General features: G+C 46.8%; 1 protein-coding gene across 1 annotated transcript in view; it reads left to right on the top strand.

Annotated features, from left to right (window-relative positions):
- LOC310715612 (uncharacterized protein) overlaps positions 1-27,955 on the top strand; it is a 33,828-nt gene continuing 5,873 nt past the window's right edge. The window contains exons 1-14 of the mRNA XM_083522122.1: positions 1-152; positions 2,233-2,326; positions 2,408-2,460; positions 2,574-2,673; positions 20,391-20,504; positions 20,620-20,708; positions 21,396-21,544; positions 21,701-21,828; positions 21,924-22,002; positions 22,306-22,478; positions 23,636-23,862; positions 24,320-24,482; positions 24,589-24,691; positions 26,139-26,244. Of these exons, the coding sequence (XP_083378248.1) occupies positions 82-152; positions 2,233-2,326; positions 2,408-2,460; positions 2,574-2,673; positions 20,391-20,504; positions 20,620-20,708; positions 21,396-21,544; positions 21,701-21,828; positions 21,924-22,002; positions 22,306-22,478; positions 23,636-23,862; positions 24,320-24,482; positions 24,589-24,691; positions 26,139-26,244 (1,649 nt within the window). The 5' untranslated portion in view covers positions 1-81. The remainder of the gene's footprint in view (positions 153-2,232; positions 2,327-2,407; positions 2,461-2,573; positions 2,674-20,390; positions 20,505-20,619; positions 20,709-21,395; positions 21,545-21,700; positions 21,829-21,923; positions 22,003-22,305; positions 22,479-23,635; positions 23,863-24,319; positions 24,483-24,588; positions 24,692-26,138; positions 26,245-27,955) is intronic.

Raw genomic sequence — 27,955 nt, 5'->3', positions numbered from 1 at the left:
GCTGCTCCTCATCCTAACACTTCATCACCGTGCTGCTGCTCCTCATCCTAACACTTCATCACCGTGCTGCTGCTCCTCAGGATGGGGTTCTGGTGGAGTTTTCCGTTTGAGACGTGGGCGTTGATCATCATCCTGCTCAGCATCATCCTGCTGTAAGTAACATTCCCTTTACATGTTATAACACTGACTGAGAAGAATGAAGTGTGAAAAGTTAGTACACCCCCTGACTATACGAGGACAAGCGTCTCACTTCATCAGGTTGAATATCTTCTGAAAAGCCCACACTCATCTTTTACTGCACTCCTTCTCTAATCCCTTATTGTTCCTATCACATGGACTTGGATAGTGGACACGTGGTGCTATTTTATTGTGATGAGATGTTTATTGAACAGTTTTTGGAAGGAGAACCCAGTGTTTGCTGCATGTTTAGGTTGTGGGTGAGGGAGTTTATCACACAGCATAAGTGAGAAGAGGAACTAGTTTGAAACATCTCTCCAGCTTAGCGCTCGCTGCAAACTTTTCTTTAACCAAAAAGTCACTTGTGTGCTCTTCTCAATATAATATCTTCCCCTTCCCAGCTCAATCTTCTTCTTCTTTGCTTCCTGAATGAAGAGTCTCCAGGAAATCCATTTTATCTGACACCCTTCTCATGGGGTTACATCTTCACCAGCACATTCTAACTGACTGATGATGTATCCTTGGCAAGCTCAGAACAAAGTAGCTTTCTGGTATCTGGTCGAGGTTCATTCATCTACAGTGTCTAACCACCTGAGGCACCTCTGACTGAGAATGGTGAGCATTCTGGAGAAGTCTGTGCACTGGAGAATCCTGCCATGGTACCTGTAAGATCCTTCTGAGACAGTGGAGATAAAGCATCTCAATCTTTCTTCATGTGTTTATTGGGTTAACGTGGTGTAGGACACGGGCATGTTTCACCTTTCCATCAGATCTTCTGGTCCATGGCAGTGACAGTGGTGGTTCTGCATTTTACTGGCTGAGGACTGGATAATGTGGGAACTCAGAGCCCCCTAGTGGACACATTCTCACACTTCTCTTTTCTGTTTTACACAGTAAAATATTAAGCAAATTAGTTTCTTAACCAAACTCACTGTACATCAACTTTACCTTTAAGGACTTCAATATTACTTACCAAAGTACATGTCCTTCATTCTCTATTTTTTCTAGATTTTGTTTTCATATATTTCTCTAATCTTCCTGATTCCCCAGTATTAGACCTTGTTTCTGATTTGACATCAGTTTTATCAGAGGTCATCTACGTCTCGTGTGATAATTGTGCTCTGTTTCTTGTGGTTGTGGTTTTATTTATTACGCTAAACCAAGTCCGGGGGAGTGGTGGCTCCAGCAGTTAAGGTGCTAGGTTGCCGATCGGAAGGTCTGGGGTTCAAGCCCCGGTATCGCCAAGCTGCCACTCTTGGGCCCTTGAGCAAGGCCCTTAACCCTCTATGCTCCGGGGGTCTCTTACGAGGGAAATATTAAGGTCCGTGACGTCGGAGTGACGTGGGGCCGCCTTCCCGTGGGCTCACCACCTGCAGGAGGGACCGTAAGGGACGGTGCTGTGAGGATTGGGCAGCAGTCGAAGGCGGGGGTCTGCTTAGACTGCTGCCCCCGCGACCCGAATTACGGATAAGCGGGAAAGAATGAATAAACCAAGTCCTTTTCTTCTGTCTTCCTTTCAGCTTGAATTTTCCTGCGTGTTTCCTGTCATGTTCACCTCATTGTTAATTGCGTCATTGACTGATTTCACTCGTGTTCTACAGTCACTTCCTCTTCTGATCGAAAACTTTTATTATTTTATTATTATTTTATAATCATTTCAATAAAGTGATGAAACTCAGTTTAAAGTGGTGATGAAACTGGTTATTTCTTCGGTTCTGTATTTGACACCAGTGTTCCAAACAGGTTACTGAAGGAACTGACAGGAAAAGAACAAAGTCCTTCGAGATGAAACCACAGCAGTAATTGTTCATGTTACACAGCAGTTCACTTAAAATGATCTGAATTGTGTCCAGCGCCACCATGTGGTAAACACTGATATAACAACATTAAAGTTTCATTGTTATCCTTCCTGCCCTCCACCTCACTGTGTGTGTGTGTGTGTGTGTGTGTGTGTGTGTGTGTGTGTGTGTGTGTGTGTGTGTGTGTAGAATGATGATGTTGATGATGATGATGATGATGATGATGAAGAATAACCCTGTAATGTGCTGGTTGCAGGTACGGGTACTGGCCTTATGGGCTCTTTAAGCGTTTGGGAGTTCCTGGTCCTAAACCGGTACCGTTTTTAGGAACCATGTTACAGTACCGTAAGGTGAGTTTATATGATATTATAAAGATTGAACTCTGATAAAGTGATGATGTGAACTACACAATATTTCTCTCTGTTTTTTAGGGAATCCATCATTTTGATATGGAGTGTTTTCAGAAGTATGGAAAGATCTGGGGGTGAGTGTGTTAGTGTGTGTTCACTAGTGATGTGGATATTTGTGTGGAACTGATGTCACTCATGTTGCAGTGATGTGACGTGAGAATGTTGATGTTTCTGATGGAAATTACAGGATATATGAGGCGAGGAGGCCGATCCTCTGTGTGCTGGACCCTCACATCATCAAAACTGTCCTGATTAAAGAGTGTTACTCTCTCTTCACCAACCGCCGAGTGAGAGACCACACACACACACTACACACACTACACACACACTACACACACACTACACACACTCTCTCTTCACCAACCGCCGAGTGAGAGACCACACACACACACTACACACACTACACACACACTACACACACACTACACACACTCTCTCTTCACCAACCGCCGAGTGAGAGACCACACACACACACTACACACACTACACACACACTACACACACACTACACACACTCTCTCTTCACCAACCGCCGAGTGAGAGACCACACACACACACACTACACACACTACACACACACTACACACACACTACACACACACTACACACACTCTCTCTTCACCAACCGCCGAGTGAGAGACCACACACACACTACACACACACTACACAAACACTACACACACACTACACACACTCTCTCTTCACCAACCGCCGAGTGAGAGACCACACACACACTACACACACACTACACACACACTACACACACACTACACACACTCTCTCTTCACCAACCGCCGAGTTAGAGACCACACACACACTACACACACACTACACACACACTACACACACACTACACACACACTACACACACTCTCTCTTCACCAACCGCCGAGTGAGAGACCACACACACACTACACACACTACACACACTACACACACACTACACACACTCTCTCTTCACCAACCGCCGAGTGAGAGACCACACACACACTACACACACTACACACACACTACACACACACTACACACACACTACACACACTCTCTCTTCACCAACCGCCGAGTGAGAGACCACACACACACTACACACACTACACACACACTACACACACTCTCTCTTCACCAACCACAGAGTGAGAGACCACACACACACTACACACACACTACACACACACTACACACACACTACACACACACTACACACACTCTCTCTTCACCAACCGCCGAGTGAGAGACCACACACACACTACACACACACTACACACACACTACACACACTCTCTCTTCACCAACCGCCGAGTGAGAGACCACACACACACACTACACACACACTACACACACACTACACACACTCTCTCTTCACCAACCGCCGAGTGAGAGACCACACACACACTACACACACTACACACACACTACACACACACTAAACACACTCTCTCTTCACCAACCGCCGAGTGAGAGACCACACACACACTACACACACTACACACACACACTACACACACTACACACACTCGCTCTTCACCAACCGCCGAGTGAGAGACACACACACACTACACACACTACACACACTACACACACTACACACACACACTACACACACACTACACACACTCTCTCTTCACCAACCGCCGAGTGAGAGACCACACACACACTACACACACTACACACACACTACACACACACTAAACACACTCTCTCTTCACCAACCGCCGAGTGAGAGACCACACACACACTACACACACTACACACACACACACTACACACACACTCTCTCTTCACCAACCGCCGAGTGAGAGACGACACACACACTACACACACTACACACACTACACACACACTACACACACACTACACACACACTACACACACTCTCTCTTCACCAACCACCGAGTGAGAGACCACACACACTACACACACTACACACACACTACACACACTCTCTCTTCACCAACCGCCGAGTGAGAGACCACACACACACACTACACACACTACACACACACTACACACACACTACACACACTCTCTCTTCACCAACCGCCGAGTGAGAGACCAAACACACACTACACACACTACACACACACTGCACACACACTACACACACTCTCTCTTTACCAACCGCCGAGTGAGAGACCACACACACACTACACACACTACACACACTACACACACACTACACACACTCTCTCTTCACCAACCGCCGAGTGAGAGACCACACACACACTACACACACACTACACACACACTTCACACACTCTCTCTTTACCAACCGCCGAGTGAGAGACCACACACACACTACACACACTACACACACACACTACACACACACTAAACACACTCTCTCTTCACCAACCGCCGAGTGAGAGACCACACACACACTACACACACTACACACACACACTACACACACTCTCTCTTCACCAACCGCCGAGTGAGAGACCACACACACACTACACACACACTACACACACTCTCTCTTCACCAACCGCCGAGTGAGAGACCACACACACACTACACACACTACACACACACTACACACACTCTCTCTTCACCAACCGCCGAGTGAGAGACCACACACACACTACACACACACACTACACACACTCGCTCTTCACCATCCGCCGAGTGAGAGACCACACACACACTACACACACTACACACACTACACACACACACTACACACACACTACACACACTCTCTCTTCACCAACCGCCGAGTGAGAGACCACACACACACTACACACACACTACACACACTACACACACACTAAACACACTCTCTCTTCACCAACCGCCGAGTGAGAGACCACACACACACTACACACACTACACACACTACACACACTCTCTCTTCACCAACCACCGAGTGAGAGACCACACACACTACACACACTACACACACTACACACACACTACACACACTCTCTCTTCACCAACCGCCGAGTGAGAGACCACACACACACTACACACACACTACACACACACTACACACACTCTCTCTTCACCAACCGCCGAGTGAGAGACCAAACACACACTACACACACTACACACACTACACACACACTACACACACACTACACACACTCTCTCTTCACCAACCGCCGAGTGAGAGACCACACACACACTACACACACTACACACAGACTACACACACACTACACACACACTCTCTCTTCACCAACCGCCGAGTGAGAGACCACACACACACTACACACACTACACACACACTACACACACACTACACACACTCTCTCTTCACCAACCGCCGAGTGAGAGACCACACACACACTACACACACTACACACACACTACACACACTACACACACTCTCTCTTCACCAACCGCCGAGTGAGAGACCACACACACTACACACACTACACACACTACACACACTCTCTCTTCACCAACCGCCGAGTGAGAGACCACACACACTACACACACAACACACACACTCACACACACTACACACACTCTCTCTTCACCAACCGGCGAGTGAGAGACCACACACACACTACACACACTACACACACACTACACACACTCTCTCTTCACCAACCGCCGAGTGAGAGACCACACACACTACACACACTACACACACACTACACACACACTACACACACTCTCTCTTCACCAACAGCCGAGTAAGAGACCACACACACACTACACACACACTACACACACTCTCTCTTCACCAACCGCCGAGTGAGAGACCACACACACACTACACACACACTACACACACACTACACACACTCTCTCTTTACCAACCGCCGAGTGAGAGACCACACACACACTACACACACTACACACACACTACACACACACTAAACACACTCTCTCTTCACCAACCGCCGAGTGAGAGACCACACACACACTACACACACTACACACACACACTACACACACTCTCTCTTCACCAACCGCCGAGTGAGAGACCACACACACACTACACACACACTACACACACTCTCTCTTCACCAACCGCCGAGTGAGAGACCACACACACACTACACACACTACACACACACTACACACACTCTCTCTTCACCAACCGCCGAGTGAGAGACCACACACACACTACACACACACACTACACACACTCGCTCTTCACCATCCGCCGAGTGAGAGACCACACACACACTACACACACTACACACACTACACACACACACACTACACACACACTACACACACTCTCTCTTCACCAACCGCCGAGTGAGAGACCACACACACACTACACACACTACACACACACTACACACACACTAAACACACTCTCTCTTCACCAACCGCCGAGTGAGAGACCACACACACACTACACACACTACACACACACACTACACACACTCTCTCTTCACCAACCGCCGAGTGAGAGACCACACACACACTACACACACTACACACACACTACACACACACTACACACACTCTCTCTTCACCAACCGCCGAGTGAAAGACGACACACACACTACACACACTACACACACTACACACACACTACACACACACTACACACACTCTCTCTTCACCAACCACCGAGTGAGAGACCACACACACTACACACACTACACACACTACACACACACTACACACACTCTCTCTTCACCAACCGCCGAGTGAGAGACCACACACACACTACACACACACTACACACACACACTACACACACTCTCTCTTCACCAACCGCCGAGTGAGAGACCAAACACACACTACACACACTACACACACTACACACACACTACACACACACTACACACACTCTCTCTTCACCAACCGCCGAGTGAGAGACCACACACACACTACACACACTACACACAGACTACACACACACTACACACACGCTCTCTTCACCAACCGCCGAGTGAGAGACCACACACACACTACACACACTACACACACACTACACACACACTACACACACTCTCTCTTCACCAACCGCCGAGTGAGAGACCACACACACACTACACACACTACACACACACTACACACACTACACACACTCTCTCTTCACCAACCGCCGAGTGAGAGACCACACACACTACACACACTACACACACTACACACACTCTCTCTTCACCAACCGCCGAGTGAGAGACCACACACACTACACACACAACACACACACTCACACACACTACACACACTCTCTCTTCACCAACCGGCGAGTGAGAGACCACACACACACTACACACACTACACACACACTACACACACTCTCTCTTCACCAACCGCCGAGTGAGAGACCACACACACACTACACACACTACACACACAAACTACACACACTCTCTCTTCACCAACCGCCGAGTGAGAGACCACACACACACTACACACACTACACACACACTACACACACACACTACACACACTCTCTCTTCACCAACCGCCGAGTGAAAGACGACACACACACTACACACACTACACACACTACACACACACTACACACACACTACACACACTCTCTCTTCACCAACCACCGAGTGAGAGACCACACACACTACACACACTACACACACTACACACACACTACACACACTCTTTCTTCACCAACCGCCGAGTGAGAGACCACACACACACTACACACACACTACACACACACTACACACACTCTCTCTTCACCAACCGCCGAGTGAGAGACCAAACACACACTACACACACTACACACACTACACACACACTACACACACTCTTTCTTCACCAACCGCCGAGTGAGAGACCACACACACACTACACACACACTACACACACTCTCTCTTCACCAACCGCCGAGTGAGAGACCACACACACACTACACACACTACACACACACTACACACACACTACACACTTTCTCTCTTCACCAACCGCCGAGTGAGAGACCACACACACACTACACACACTACACACACACTACACACACTCTCTCTTCACCAACCGCCGAGTGAGAGACCACACACACTACACACACTACACACACACTACACACACTACACACACTCTCTCTTCACCAACCGCCGAGTGAGAGACCACACACACTACACACACAACACACACACTCACACACACTACACACACTCTCTCTTCACCAACCGCAGAGTGAGAGACCACACACACACACTACACACACACTACACACACTCTCTCTTCACCAACCGCCGAGTGAGAGACCACACACACTACACACACTACACACACACTACACACACACTACACACACTCTCTCTTCACCAACTGCCGAGTAAGAGACCACACACACACTACACACACTACACACACACTACACACACTATCTCTTCACCAACCGCCGAGTGAGAGACCACACACACTACACACACTACACACACACTACACACACACTACACACAGTCTCTCTTCACCAACCGCCGAGTGAGAGACCACACACAGTACACACACACTACACACACTACACACACTCTCTCTTCACCAACCGCAGAATCAGAGACCACACACACACTACACACACTACACACACTACACACACTACACACACACTACACACAGTCTCTCTTCACCAACCGCCGAGTGAGAGACCACACACACTACACAGACTACACACACACTACACACACTCTCTCTTCACCAACCGCCGAGTGAGAGACCACACACACACTACACACACTACACACACACTACACACACTCTCTCTTCACCAACCGCCGAGTGAGAGACCACACACACACTACACACACTACACACACACTACACACACTCTCTCTTCACCAACCGCCGAGTGAGAGACCACACACACTACACACACTACACACACTACACACACTCTCTCTTCACCAACCGCCGAGTGAGAGACCACACACACTACACACACAACACACACACTCACACACACTACACACACTCTCTCTTCACCAACCGGCGAGTGAGAGACCACACACACACTACACACACTACACACACACTACACACACTCTCTCTTCACCAACCGCCGAGTGAGAGACCACACACACTACACACACTACACACACACTACACACACACTACACACACTCTCTCTTCACCAACAGCTGAGTAAGAGACCACACACACACTACACACACTACACACACACTACACACACTATCTCTTCCCCAACCGCCGAGTGAGAGACCACACACACTACACACACTACACACACACTACACACACACTACACACAGTCTCTCTTCACCAACCGCAGAGTGAGAGACCACACACAGTACACACACACTACACACACTACACACACTCTCTCTTCACCAACCGCAGAGTCAGAGACCACACACACACTACACACACTACACACACACTACACACAGTCTCTCTTCACCAACCGCCGAGTGAGAAACCACACACACACTACACACACTACACACAATACACACCACACACTACACACACACTACACACACTCTCTCTTCACCAACCGCCGAGTGAGAGACCACACACACACTACACACACTACACACACACACTACACACACACTAAACACACTCTCTCTTCACCAACCGCCGAGTGAGAGACCACACACACACTACACACACTACACACACACACTACACACACTCTCTCTTCACCAACCGCCGAGTGAGAGACCACACACACACTACACACACTACACACACACTACACACACACTACACACACTCTCTCTTCACCAACCGCCGAGTGAGAGACGACACACACACTACACACACTACACACACTCCACACACACTACACACACACTACACACACTCTCTCTTCACCAACCACCGAGTGAGAGACCACACACACTACACACACTACACACACTCTCTCTTCACCAACCGCCGAGTGAGAGACCACACACACACTACACACACTACACACACACTACACACACACTACACACACTCTCTCTTCTACAACCGCCGAGTGAGAGACCACACACACTACACACACTACACACACACTACACACACACTACACACACTCTCTCTTCACCAACCGCCGAGTGAGAGACCACACACACACTACACACACTACACACACACACTACACACACACTACACACACTCTCTCTTCACCAACCGCCGAGTGAGAGACCACACACACACTACACACACTACACACACACTACACACACACTACACACTTTCTCTCTTCACCAACCGCCGAGTGAGAGACCACACACACACTACACACACTACACACACACTACACACACTCTCTCTTTACCAACCGCCGAGTGAGAGACCACACACACTACACACACTACACACACACTACACACACTACACACACTCTCTCTTCACCAACCGCCGAGTGAGAGACCACACACACTACACACACAACACACACACTCACACACACTACACACACTCTCTCTTCACCAACCGCAGAGTGAGAGACCACACACACACACTACACACACACTACACACACTCTCTCTTCACCAACCGCCGAGTGAGAGACCACACACACTACACACACTACACACACACTACACACACACTACACACACTCTCTCTTCACCAACTGCCGAGTAAGAGACCACACACACACTACACACACTACACACACACTACACACACTATCTCTTCACCAACCGCCGAGTGAGAGACCACACACACTACACACACTACACACACACTACACACACACTACACACAGTCTCTCTTCACCAACCGCCAAGTGAGAGACCACACACAGTACACACACACTACACACACTACACACACTCTCTCTTCACCAACCGCAGAATCAGAGACCACACACACACTACACACACTACACACACTACACACACTACACACACACTACACACAGTCTCTCTTCACCAACCGCCGAGTGAGAGACCACACACACTACACACACTACACACACACTACACACTCTCTCTTCACCAACCGCCGAGTGAGAAACCACACACACACTACACACACTACACACACTACACACACACACTACACACAGTCTCTTCACCAACCGCAGAGTCAGAGACCACACACACACTACACACACTACACACACTACACACACTACACACACACACTACACACAGTCTCTCTTCACCAACCGCCGAGTGAGAGACCACACACACTACACACACTACACACACACTACACACTCTCTCTTCACCAACCGCCGAGTGAGAGACCACACACACACTACACACACTACACACACACTACACACTCTCTCTTCACCAACCGCCGAGTGAGAGACCACACACACACTACACACACTACACACACACTACACACTCTCTCTTCACCAACCGCAGAGTCAGAGACCACACACACACTACACACACTACACACACTACACACACTACACACACTCTCTCTTCACCAACAGCCGAGTAAGAGACCACACACACACTACACACACTACAAACACACTACACACACTATCTCTTCCCCAACCGCCGAGTGAGAGACCACACACACTACACACACTACACACACACTACACACACACTACACACAGTCTCTCTTCACCAACCGCAGAGTGAGAGACCACACACAGTACACACACACTACACACACTACACACACTCTCTCTTCACCAACCGCAGAGTCAGAGACCACACACACACTACACACACTACACACACTACACACACTACACACACTACACACACACTACACACAGTCTCTCTTCACCAACCGCCGAGTGAGAGACCACACACACACTACACACACTACACACACACTACACACTCTCTCTTCACCAACCGCCGAGTGAGAAACCACACACACACTACACACACTACACACAATACACACCACACACTACACACACACTACACACACTCTCTCTTCACCAACCGCCGAGTGAGAGACCACACACACACTACACACACTACACACACACACTACACACACACTAAACACACTCTCTCTTCACCAACCGCCGAGTGAGAGACCACACACACACTACACACACTACACACACACACTACACACACTCTCTCTTCACCAACCGCCGAGTGAGAGACCACACACACACTACACACACTACACACACACTACACACACACTACACACACTCTCTCTTCACCAACCGCCGAGTGAGAGACGACACACACACTACACACACTACACACACTACACACACACTACACACACACTACACACACTCTCTCTTCACCAACCACCGAGTGAGAGACCACACACACTACACACACTACACACACTCTCTCTTCACCAACCGCCGAGTGAGAGACCACACACACACTACACACACTACACACACACTACACACACACTACACACACTCTCTCTTCACCAACCGCCGAGTGAGAGACCACACACACTACACACACTACACACACTACACACACACTACACACACACTACACACACTCTCTCTTCACCAACCGCCGAGTGAGAGACCACACACACACTACACACACTACACACACACACTACACACACACTACACACACTACACACACACTACACACACACTACACACTTTCTCTCTTGACCAACCGCCGAGTGAGAGACCACACACACACTACACACACTACACACACACTACACACACTATCTCTTCACCAACCGCCGAGTGAGAGACCACACACACTACACACACTACACACACACTACACACACACTACACACAGTCTCTCTTCACCAACCGCCGAGTGAGAGACCACACACAGTACACACACACTACACACACTACACACACTCTCTCTTCACCAACCGCAGAATCAGAGACCACACACACACTACACACACTACACACACTACACACACTACACACACACTACACACAGTCTCTCTTCACCAACCGCCGAGTGAGAGACCACACACACTACACACACTACACACACACTACACACTCTCTCTTCACCAACCGCCGAGTGAGAAACCACACACACACTACACACACTACACACACTACACACACACACTACACACAGTCTCTTCACCAACCGCAGAGTCAGAGACCACACACACACTACACACACTACACACACTACACACACACACTACACACAGTCTCTCTTCACCAACCGCCGAGTGAGAGACCACACACACTACACACACTACACACACACTACACACTCTCTCTTCACCAACCGCCGAGTGAGAGACCACACACACACTACACACACTACACACACACTACACACTCTCTCTTCACCAACCGCCGAGTGAGAGACCACACACACACTACACACACTACACACACACTACACACTCTCTCTTCACCAACCGCAGAGTCAGAGACCACACACACACTACACACACTACACACACTACACACACTACACACACTCTCTCTTCACCAACAGCCGAGTAAGAGACCACACACACACTACACACACTACACACACACTACACACACTATCTCTTCCCCAACCGCCGAGTGAGAGACCACACACACTACACACACTACACACACACTACACACACACTACACACAGTCTCTCTTCACCAACCGCAGAGTGAGAGACCACACACAGTACACACACACTACACACACTACACACACTCTCTCTTCACCAACCGCAGAGTCAGAGACCACACACACACTACACACACTACACACACTACACACACTACACACACTACACACACACTACACACAGTCTCTCTTCACCAACCGCCGAGTGAGAGACCACACACACACTACACACACTACACACACACTACACACTCTCTCTTCACCAACCGCCGAGTGAGAAACCACACACACACTACACACACTACACACAATACACACCACACACTACACACACACTACACACACTCTCTCTTCACCAACCGCCGAGTGAGAGACCACACACACACTACACACACTACACACACACACTACACACACACTAAACACACTCTCTCTTCACCAACCGCCGAGTGAGAGACCACACACACACTACACACACTACACACACACACTACACACACTCTCTCTTCACCAACCGCCGAGTGAGAGACCACACACACACTACACACACTACACACACACTACACACACACTACACACACTCTCTCTTCACCAACCGCCGAGTGAGAGACGACACACACACTACACACACTACACACACTACACACACACTACACACACACTACACACACTCTCTCTTCACCAACCACCGAGTGAGAGACCACACACACTACACACACTACACACACTCTCTCTTCACCAACCGCCGAGTGAGAGACCACACACACACTACACACACTACACACACACTACACACACACTACACACACTCTCTCTTCACCAACCGCCGAGTGAGAGACCACACACACTACACACACTACACACACACTACACACACACTACACACACTCTCTCTTCACCAACCGCCGAGTGAGAGACCACACACACACTACACACACTACACACACACACTACACACACACTACACACACTACACACACACTACACACACACTACACACTTTCTCTCTTCACCAACCGCCGAGTGAGAGACCACACACACACTACACACACTACACACACACTACACACACTCTCTCTTCACCAACCGCCGAGTGAGAGACCACACACACTACACACACTACACACACACTACACACACTACACACACTCTCTCTTCACCAACCGCCGAGTGAGAGACCACACACACTACACACACAACACACACACTCAGACACACTACACACACTCTCTCTTCACCAACCGCAGAGTGAGAGACCACACACACACACTACACACACACTACACACACTCTCTCTTCACCAACCGCCGAGTGAGAGACCACACACACTACACACACTACACACACACTACACACACACTACACACACACTACACACACTCTCTCTTCACCAACTGCCGAGTAAGAGACCACACACACACTACACACACTACACACACACTACACACACTATCTCTTCACCAACCGCCGAGTGAGAGACCACACACACTACACACACTACACACACACTACACACACACTACACACAGTCTCTCTTCACCAACCGCCGAGTGAGAGACCACACACAGTACACACACACTACACACACTACACACACTCTCTCTTCACCAACCGCAGAATCAGAGACCACACACACACTACACACACTACACACACTACACACACTACACACACACTACACACAGTCTCTCTTCACCAACCGCCGAGTGAGAGACCACACACACTACACACACTACACACACACTACACACTCTCTCTTCACCAACCGCCGAGTGAGAAACCACACACACACTACACACACTATACACACACACTACACACAGTCTCTTCACCAACCGCAGAGTCAGAGACCACACACACACTACACACACTACACACACACACTACACACAGTCTCTCTTCACCACCCGCCGAGTGAGAGACCACACACACTACACACACTACACACACACTACACACTCTCTCTTCACCAACCGCCGAGTGAGAGACCACACACACACTACACACTCTACACACACACTACACACTCTCTCTTCACCAACCGCAGAGTCAGAGACCCCACACACACACTACACACATTACACACACTACACACACTACACACACTCTCTCTTCACCAACCGCCGAGTGAGAGACCACACACACTACACACACACTACACACACTCTCTCTTTACTAACCGCCGAGTGAGAGACCACACACACACTACACACACTACACACACACTACACACACTCTCTCTTCACCAACCGCCGAGTGAGAGACCACACACACACTACACACACTACACACACACTACACACACATTCTCTCTTCACCAACTGCCGAGTGAGAGACCACACACACACTACACACACACTACACACACACTACACACACACTCTCTTCACCAACCGCAGAGTGAGAGACCACACACACTACACACACACTACACACACATTCTCTTTTCACCAACCGCCGAGTGAGAGACGACACACACACACACTACACACACACTCTCACACACACTACACACACTCTCTCTTCACCAACCGCCGAGTGAGATTCCACAGACACACTACACACACACTACACACATACTACACACACTCTCTCTTCACCAACCGCCCGAGTGAGAGACCACACACTACACACACTAAACACACTCTACACACACTACACACACACTCTCTTCACCAACCACAGAGTGAGAGACCATACACCCTACACACACACTACACACACTACACACACACACACTACACACACACTCTCTCTTCACCAACCGCCGATTGAGAGACCACACACACTACACACACACTACACACACACTACACACACACTACACAAACTACACACACACACTCTCTCTTCGCCAACCGCCGAGTGAGAGACCACACACTACACACACACAACACACACAACACACACCACACACACAATCTCTCTTCACCAACCGCCGAGTGAGACCACACACACTACACACACACACACTACACACACACTCTCTCTTCACCAACCTTCGAGTGAGAGACCACACACACTACACATACTACACACACACACACACTACACACACACACTACACACACACTCTCTCTTCACCAACCGCCGAGTGAGAGACCACACACACTACACACACACTACACACTCACACACACACTCTCTCTTCACTAACCGCCGAGTGAGAGACCACACACACTACACACACTACACACACACTACACACACTACATACACTCTCTCTTCACCAACCGCCGAGTGAGAGACCACACACACACTACACACACTCTCTTTTCACCAACCGCCGAGTGAGAGACCACACACACTACACACACACTACACACACACTACACACACTCTCTCTTCACCAACCGCCGAGTGAGAGACCACACACACTACACACACTACACACACACTACACACACTCTCTCTTTACCAACCGCCGAGTGAGAGACCACACACACTACACACACTACACACACTCTCTCTTCACCAACCGCCTAATGAGAGACCACACACACTACACACACTACACACAGTCTCTCTTCACCATCCGCCGAGTGAGAGACCAAACACACTACACACACTACACACACACTACACACACACTACACACAGTCTCTCTTCACCAACCGCCGAGTGAGAGACCACACACAGTACACACACACTACACACACTACACACACTCTCTCTTCACCAACCGCCGAGTCAGAGACCACACACACACTACACACACTACACTCACTACACACACACTACACACAGTCTCTCTTCACCAACCGCCGAGTGAGAGACCACACACACTACACACACTACACACACACACTACACACACTCTCTCTTCACCAACCGCCGAGTGAGAGACCACACACACACTACACACACTACACACACTACCGACACACACTACACACAGTCTCTCTTGACCAACCGCAGAGTGAGAGACCACACACACACTACACACACTACACACACAGTCTCTCTTCACCAACCGCCGAGTGAGAGACCACACACACTACACACACTACACACAGTCTCTTTTCACCAACCGCCGAGTGAGAGACCATACACATTACACACACTACACACAGTCTCTCTTCACCAACCGTCGAGTGAGAGACCACACACACACTACACACACTACACACACACTACACACACTCTCTCTTCACCAACCGCCGAGTGAGAGACCACACACACTACACACACACTACACACACTACACACACTCTCTCTTTACCAACCGCCGAGTGAGAGACCACACACACACACTACACACACTACACACACTCTCTCTTCACCAACCACCGAGTGAGAGACCACACACACTACACACACACTACACACACTACACACACTCTCTCTTTACCAACCGCCGAGTGAGAGACCACACACACTACACACACTACACACACACTACACACACTACACACACTCTCTCTTCACCAACTGCCGAGTGAGAGACCACACACACACTACACACACTACACACACACTACACACACTACACACACACTACACACACACTCTCTTCACCAACCGCAGAGTAAGAGACCACACACACTACACACACACTACACACACTACACACACATTATCTTTTCACCAACCGTCGAGTGAGAGACGACACACACACACTACACACACTCTCACACACACTACACACACTCTCTCTTCACCAACCGCCGAGTGAGAGACCACAGACACACTACACACACACTACACACACACTACACACACTCTCTCTTCACCAACCGCCCGAGTGAGAGACCACACACTACACACACTAAACACACTCTACACACACTACACACACACTCTCTTCACCAACCGCCGATTGAGAGACCATACACACTACACACACACTACACACACTACACACACACACTACACACACAACACACACACTCTCTCTTCGCCAACCGCCGATTGAGAGACCACACACACTACACACACACACTACACACACACTACACAAACTACACACACACACTCTCTCTTCGCCAACCGCCGAGTGAGAGACCACACACTACACACACACACAACATACACCACACACACACTCTCTCTTCACCAACCGCCGAGTGAGACCACACACACTACACACACACTACACACACTACACACACACTACACACACACAACACACACCACGCACACACACTCTCTCTTCACCAACTGCCGAGTGAGAGACCACACACACTACACATACTACACACACACTACACATACTACACACACACTACACACACACTCTCTCTTCACCAACCGCCGAGTGAGAGACCACACACACTACACACACACTACACACTCACACACACACTCTCTCTTCACCAACGCTGAGTGAGAGACCACACACACTACACACACACTACACACACTACACACACTCTCTCTTCACCAACCGCCGAGTGAGAGACCACACACACTACACACACACTACACACACTCACACACACTACACACACACTACACACACTACACACACTACACACACTCTCTCTTCACCAACCGCCGAGTGAGAGACCCACACACTACACACACACTACACACACTACACACACTCTCTCTTCACCAACCGCCGATTAAGAGACCACACACACTACACACACTCACACTACACACACTACACACACCACACACACTTATACACCCTCACATTCTTATACTCTTACACTACAAACACTATACACACTCTCTCTTCACCAACAGCCAAGTGAGAGACTACACACACTACACACTCACACACTCACACACACACTACACACACTTACACTCTCACACACACTACACACATTCTCTCTTCACCAACCACCGAGTGAGAGACCACACACACTACACACTCACACACGCACACGCACACACACACTACACACACTACACACACTTACACTCTCACACACACTACACACACTCTCTCTTCACCAACCACCGAGTGAGAGACCACACACACTACACACTCACCCACTCACTACACACACTTACACTCTTACACACTACACACACTTATACACTCTCACATACACTCTCTCTTCATCAACCGCCGAGTGAAAGACCACACACACACTACACTCACGCACCCTACACACACTTACTCTCTCAGACACACTACACACACTTATACACTCTATACTGACTTTGGGGTCAGACAGATAAACAGATGGAAAAATGTGTACAATTATTTTAAATATGAACAATCAAGTCAAGAAGCTTTTATTGTGATATATATATATATGTGTGTGACTCAGTACACAGTGACATGAAACAACGTTCCTCCTGAACCCTGGTGCTCCATACACAACATAAAGCTACACACAGAACACAGAGTTCAGGACTGTAAGTGTCCTCACCACATAAAGTGCATCGTGTGCAAACAGTGCAAACACAACACAAGACTGTGTAGGACAAAACACAAAACAGCACCACCAGTACACCTGCTGTATATTACACAGTGTGGTGAGTAAAAGAGAAGTGAGTACAGGAGTGAACATCTCATTAAACAACAAAACAACAACAGCAGCAGTGTGTGTGTGTGTGTGTGTGTGTGTGTGTGTGTGTGTGTGTGTGTGTGTGTGTGTGTGTGTGTGTGTGTGATTTTCAGTTCAGTTCTTTAATTTGGACTAAAAATATAAAAAACTAAATGGCAAATTATTTGTTTTTCCTCAGAAATTCCCTCTGAGTGGTCCTCTGTACGACGCAGTGACCACCGCTGAGGACGAGGACTGGAGGAGGATCAGGGGTGTTCTCTCTCCATCGTTTACCAGCGGCAGACTGAAGGAGGTGTGTGTGTGTGTCTATGTGTGTGTGTGTGTGTGTGTGTGTGTGTGTGTGTGTGTGTGTGTGTGTGTGTGTGTGTGTGTGTGTATAACAGTAGATGTTATTTCTTGTTTCTCAGATGTTTGGAATCATGAAGTCACATTCTCACTCACTGGTTGAAAATCTGAAGAAGACGTCAGAGCGAGGAGAATCAGCGGATATTAAAGAGTAAACCATCCTACTCTTGTTTGTGTGTGTGTGTGTGTGTGTGTGTGTGTGTGTGTGTGTGTGTGTGTGTGTGTGTGTGTGTGATACAGTCATGTTTTAAATGTTTGATGTATTTGGAGTATATTGTCATTAATCGAGATTCGCAGCATTTTGTGCAGGAATTCCAGCCCTATTTTTCCCCTTTTATGTTTTATAATATTTCTGTATGTCATGGACCCACTGTCTGCATTTACAGACTTCTGCTGAAATGTCTAAGACTTCTTGCTGATAATGAGCCATGAGTTTGAATGATTCCTGCCCTTAATGAATCTGTATTTAGCACTTGTTGTAGCTCCTGGTTCTGACCACTAGGTGCAGTATTGTACATTTAGCTAGTAATGACTTAAGATAAACAGATAACATCTAATAACATGAGAAATTAGTGGAGTGTTTGTTTATATCTTTCAGATATGAGTTTTCTTTTCCTCACTGGTCATTAAAAAGAGGTCAGATGTATAAAGCAGCTCTTGATATACAGTATATGATGTGCAAATCCTGGATAATAATCTTATCTTAAAGAATGTGTAACACAAGCTGCTGGACTCCACACTGGGTGTTTTTGTTGATTCTGAACTGCGGTAAATTACAGGGTTATTCTAAAAATTTACCTTTTGATTTGTTTTGATATGATGTTTTTGTTGATGTAAGGTTTTTTGGACCGTACAGTCTGGATGTGGTGACCAACACTGCGTTTGGTGTCAATATTGAATCTCTGAACAACCCCAACCATCCATTTGTTGACAACATCAAGAAACTGCTGGATTTAAATGTATTCAACCCTCTGTTTCTTGCCACTGGTAATTTCATGATATTGTAAACGATTACATTTCAGACATTTAAAGGGCAGATTTACATTTGTATTTGCTGGGTTTCTGTTTGTTATACAAATGAGGATTTTCATCAGATGGTATTTTCTTTTTTTTTTTTTTTTTTTTTTTTTTTTTTCCGTTTAGCTCTGTTTCCCTTCGTCACACCCCTGCTGGAGCAAATGAAAATTTCTATTTTCCCGACTGCAGTGACAAATTTCTTTTATACCTCCCTGCAAAAGGTCAAGTCTGAACGTCTGGCTCAGGCTCATAAGGTACAAGAATTCTGGTTTACACCAAAAGACCTACACCTACACCTAAAACTACTTAGCATTTTAAATCTTATACAATTATTTCTGTTTTTCTGCAGAGACGAGTGGACTTCCTGCAGCTGATGATTGATTCTCAGAAAGACAGCAACAATCTAAACAGCAAAGAGAGGAATAAAGGTATTTCCTTTAGTAAAAAAAACTCTACGATTATTCTGTAAATTTCATGACAAACCCCATAAACACATTGTAACTGATGCGGGCAGACTGAAGCAGAAGAAAATTAAAAAGATAGAACTGAGACCAGATAAGAAGAGACTGTGTGCAACAATTAATACAGGGCTCTCAACTACAAGGGAATGTGGATCATAGATCAAAAATCAGGGCAAAACATCCTTTTGATAGTATGTGTGTGTGTGTGTGTGTGTGTGTGTGTGTGTGTGTGTGTGTGTGTGTGTGTGTGTGTGTGTGTGTGTGTGTTAGTAATGACTGAAGGTCTAAATGATCATGAGATCCTGTCCCAGTCCTTGGTGTTCATCTTTGCTGGTTATGAGACGAGCAACAAGACGCTGTCGTTTCTCTTCTACAATCTGGCCAGTAATCCAGAGACTATGAAGAAACTGCAGGAGGAAATCGATGAAACTTTCCCTAACCAGGTGAATTGTTCTTTTTATTCTCTTATTCTTATTAAAATTGGGAAATTGTGAACAATATTGTGTTTCCTGGTTGACATGGTCAGGATGGGGGAGGGAGATGGGCTTTCCTCAGCCTTCTCGGGAGTAGAGACTCTGCTGGGCTTTCTTGGTGATGAAGCTGGTGTTGAGTGACCAGGTGAAGTTCTCCACCAGATGAACACAAAGTAATCTGGTGCTTTTGATGATCTCCACAGAGGATCCATCGATGATCAGTGGAGAATGGTCACTCTGTGTTCTCCTGAAGTTCACAACCATCTCTTTAGTTTTGTTGATGTTCAGAGACAGGTTGTTTGCTCCACACCAGGCTGTTAACCGTTGCACCTCCTCTCTGTATGCTGACTTATCAGTCCTCCTGATTAGACCCACTACGGTCGTGTCATCGGCAAACTTGATGATGTGATTCGAGCTGTGCATTGCTACACAGTCGTAAGTCAGCAGAGTGAACAGCAGTGGGCTCAGCACACAGCCCTGAGGTGCCCCAGTGCTCAGTGTGGTGGTGCTGGAGATGCTGTTTCCGATCCAGACTGACTGAGGTCTCCCAGTCAGGAAGTCCAGGATCCAGTTACAGAGGGAGATGTTCAGGCCCAGTAGGCTCAGCTTCTCAATCAGGTGCTGAGGGATGATTGTGTTGAATGCTGAGCTGAAGTCTATGAACAGCATTCGTACATTTGATTCCATATTGTCCAGATAGGTGAGGGCCAGATGGAGTGTCGTGGCATGGCATCATCAGTGAAACGATTTGGACGATACGCAAACTGTATTGGGTCCAGTGATGGTGGAAGCTGAGTCTTGATGTGCCTCATGATGAGCCTCTCGAAGCACTTCATCACGATAGTTGTGAGCGTGACGGGACGATAGTCATTGAGGCAGGTGGGAACAGTGGTGCTGCTCAGGGAGAGGTTGAAGATGTCGGTGAAGACATCCGCTAGCTGTTCTGTGCATTCTCTGAACACTCTGCCAGGGCTTAGAGTTTTCCTCACTTCAGCTGTGGTTAGACAGAGCACCTGTTTAACTCTCTTCATAGACTTTATGAAAGGAGTCTACATGGAGACTGTGTGTGACACACAGACTGAGATGGACAGACTGGGGTGGATTATCTTTCATGTATTTTTTTTCAGGCTGCAGTTGATTATGACATGATGATGAACATGGATTATCTGGATGCTGCTCTGAACGAGTCCCTCAGATTGTACCCAGTTATTTTTCGTCTGCAAAGAGTCTGCAAGAAAACGGTTCAAATCAACAGTCTTACTATCCCAAAAAACACTGTCATCGTGATCCCCACTTACACTCTACACAGAGACCCTGAATACTGGCCCGATCCAGACACCTTCAACCCTGAGAGGTAGGAAGTTATTTTTAACTGGGTTTTCCCATCTAACAAGAACAGTGAACAAATCAGTTTTAATACATTTTTCATAGCAGATTTCATTAGTTCACCATTAGTCCTGTCAGGATCAGTTTCTTTGTGTACATCCAGGAATAATTTACTAACAATCATTTGTTAATGTACTTAATATCAAAACATTTTCCTTATGATGGATTGCTTAGAAAACTACATTATTATACAGGATTTGGCTTGAACTGGATTCAAGTTTTTACCATGTGAACTTATTAAAACTAAGTACGTAAGAACAATATGATGAAAACATCCCCAAGTCTTCATATATAATTACATCCAGTCTGAACAGAGCTTTTGGCTTATTAAGTTTAGTTTGTTGATATATTGCTCAAGTTAAGGTGCCCTCTTGTGCTCTTGAGGGAAATTGCCTGTTATTTGTTGATTCTTCATGTTGTTTCAGGTTCACTCAGGAGAATAAGGAGAACATCGAGCAGTATGCCTACATGCCGTTTGGTTTAGGACCCAGAAACTGCATTGGGATGAGGTTTGCCCTTGTGATCATTAAGCTGGCTGTTGTTGAGATTCTGCAGAGATTCGACATCAGTCTTTCTGAGGAAACGAAGGTCAGGATCTTCTTAAACCATCTTAAACCTTGTACAGATAATGTGAGTTGATTAGTTAGTAATGTTAGTAATGCTGGTAATCGAAATTTTCTCATTTTCCAACCAGGTTCCTCTGGAGCTGATCAACACTGGAGTTCTGGCTCCTAAACACCCCATAAAACTCAAATTCACACCTCGGAACACACCAGACTCCAGCCACATGAACTCCTAGACTCTCATAGCGTCTGCTTAAACAATGTTCAGCCCTTTTTACTGCGTTTTAATGATTTTATTGTGGACTGAAGCACAGTTTTTTTCTCATTGACACATTTTTATAAAAGGATTTTATTATTATTTAATTTAAATGTAGCTTTTTATTGTGGAAAAGCAGTAAAAGAGCCCAACGTTTAACTGTTTAAGATTAATTACTGTCATTAGCCTTGATTATACCAGTTATTATTTTGTTGAGAGAGACGTCTATATAGAGAGATAAAAATAGCAGTTCTCAGAACCCAATCTGGTTGTGGTTAGGAAGATCTGAACAGACTCTCTGATAAGACCAGATCCTATAACTGTGGTGAAGTATACGTTTTTAAATGTACAAATATTTAATATACATGTTCAGAATGAATGATCACAACTTATCCATCAGTGGATCTTCAGTGGACCCCCACATGGAGGTTGTTGGTGATGTCATTAACTTATCTTTTTGGTTCTTTTTTTTGGTTCTTGGTTTTTCTCATAATACATTCTAAACTGTATTGTCTCTGCCTGAAGCTCTTTTACAATAGCTTGCTTGTCTCTGATAGACATCTGTCTGATCTTCACACTGAAACACCAGTCAGTCTCAAGCAGCTGAACATCTAAACGTTTATATCAGGAAATAAAATCTGAAAGCTTTAATATCTGTCTTATGATTTCAAACACAAATGTCTCACTGTAATACGTTCAAAATGGACAGTATACACACACACACACACACACACACACACACACACACACAAACACACACACATGGAGATGAGGTTTAAGCCTCACACACCTCCTGTAGAAGGTTCTGCTGTAAGCTGCTCAAACAGGCAGTCAGCTGGGAATCTCTACAGGTTGTTTCCTGGTTTTTGTTTAGAGGTTAACTGAGTTTGTGTGTGTGTGGGTGTGGGGTGTGTTTGTGCGTGTGTGCGTGTGTGTGTGCGCACGTGAATGTGTGTGGGGTGTGTTTGTGCATAAAAGCTTATCTCTCCTTCATATAGTGTGTTTCATAGCACTCTAGGTTTTAGCAAATATAGATTATAAAAAGCCATAATTTTTTATCAGGAACACACACACATATACACACACACACACACACTCACACACACACACACACACACACAGAATCTGTAGAAGTGTTTAAAAAGTGCTGATTTCACTTCCCTTTTTCACTTCTTTTCTTCTTTCTATTATTGAGAAAACAGGAAAATTCCTTAGAGATTGCATTCGTTGTATAACACTCCCTCTGGCTCTGTGTGTGTGTGTGTGTGTGTGTGTGTGTGTGTGTGTGTGTAGTGGGAGGTTCTGTTCCAGCTCTCCCTCCCTCTCTCTTGTTTTCTGTCTCTCACGAACACTACATGAACCTCAGACTGCAGCGTCTCTGGATGTCTGGACACTAAAACTCCTACTGATACTAACAGTAATAAGATTCAGAAGGAGGAAAAGTTCTGCTGCTCCTCACCATGGCGTGTTGGTGGAGCTTCTCAGCTGAGACCTGGGCTCTGATCCTGATCCTCATCAGCCTCATCCTGCTGTAAGTGACGTTCACGTTACACATTATCTCGATGTTACTGCGACGGAAAAGAAGAAAGTGTGAATAAGTTTGTGCACCCTGTATGGACTGCATGGTTATGATCATGAAAGACACCTCATTTATTTCTATAACTGATTTTATTGGAATGTTTTGTGTTGTTTTTGTGTTCATAAATGACATCCATATTTACAATACACACCTACTGAGCACTTTATTAGCAACAACTGCACCCTTGTTTATCCAGATCCTTTCTTTCTCTACCCAATGCCATTCTACTCGCTGTGCTGGAGGTTCATGTTGGTTCCAGAAGTTTTTAAGCTCTTCTCTGTATTTCTTTGTAAATTCCAGTCTGGTTTTCTGATTCTTACTGATTATTAGAGGTTTGTTTTCTATGGTATCTCCTTCAAACTTCTGTTCTCCAAGTCATCTTTAAATGGTAAGACCTTCAGCCTGCTTTGTGGAGGTTTCTGATGATATCACCAACGGAGGTTTTGTGTTTTTTCTTCATGGTTTTTGAAACAGTTCTGTCAACAGCTATTGTTGTTTTCTAAGTCCATTCTGTACCATGTGACACCAGAGGTTCCTTGTTTTTCAGCACAGTTTGTTGTAATAGATATGCCTGATGTTTCTCTTTTCCCAGCTTGAGAATATTCAATTCAATTCAGTTCATTTCATGTTTATTTGTTTTGCGCTTTTAACAATGAACATTGTCTCAAAGCAGCTTTACACAGATAATGCGGTGATTAAAAATGAATATGTTCTTTATGAGTAAGTTTGTCCCTGATGAGCAAGCCGGTGGCGACTGGCGACTGTGGCAAGGAAAAACTCCCCGAGATGGCATAAGGAAGAAACCTTGAGAGGAACCAGACTCAAGAGGAAACCCATCCTCATCTGGGTTACACCGAATGTCCATTTGTGGCGGGTATACAATGTTGCGGGGTGCAGTGATGGAGATCAAAAGCGAAGTGTATTTCTGAGTCAGTGTAGGAGACTGTTGACATCAACTACAGTCCAGTCCTTCCTCAAAGCTCCCGTTCTTACTCCGGAATTTCATGGAACCACCCAAGGCGTTGATGACAAACCTTCCCCAGCTGCACAGAGTTTCCTCCAGTCAAAGAGAACACTATCAGAGGCAGACCAGGACGAAGTGGGAAGATCCACGGGGGGGAGAGGGGCAGGAACAGTGGTCACTGGAGCCTCAGGAGCATGTTTAACTCGACCGAGAGAGAGAGAGAGAGAGAGAGAGAGAGAGAGAGGCAGAGAGAGAGAGAGAGAGAGAGAAAGAGAAAGAGAGAGAGAGAGAGAAAGAGAAAGAGAGAGGGTGACGGGAAGAGAAGGATATGGATTATTAAGTGTACCTATTGTTGTATGAGAGTTAAAGTCACAGTCAAACACAGTCTTCACAGCTGAACCCCAGGATTCAGACCACTGATTGATTTCTATTACAATCATCATGAACACAAAACCTTCTTTTCATCTAATTTAATAAAATCACGTAAATAAAACGTGTAAACGAGGTCACGTGTGTGGTGGTGAGTTCGAGTCTGGAGTTTCTTCATCATTTATTCCTCTCTAAATGTTCTGCTTGATGTTGAACTGATGCTGAACTGTATGTTGGTGATCAGTAGATGCACCGAGCGCCGATCAGAACACGTGTAAAACAGAGCATGCGCTCGATCCTGATTGGTGACTCGCTGCGTGTTTCACCAGT

This window comes from Silurus aristotelis, assembly GCF_946808225.1.
Source record: "Silurus aristotelis genome assembly, chromosome: 20".
Lineage (NCBI taxonomy): Eukaryota > Metazoa > Chordata > Actinopteri > Siluriformes > Siluridae > Silurus > Silurus aristotelis.
This window is presented reverse-complemented; position numbering and strand designations above follow the sequence as displayed.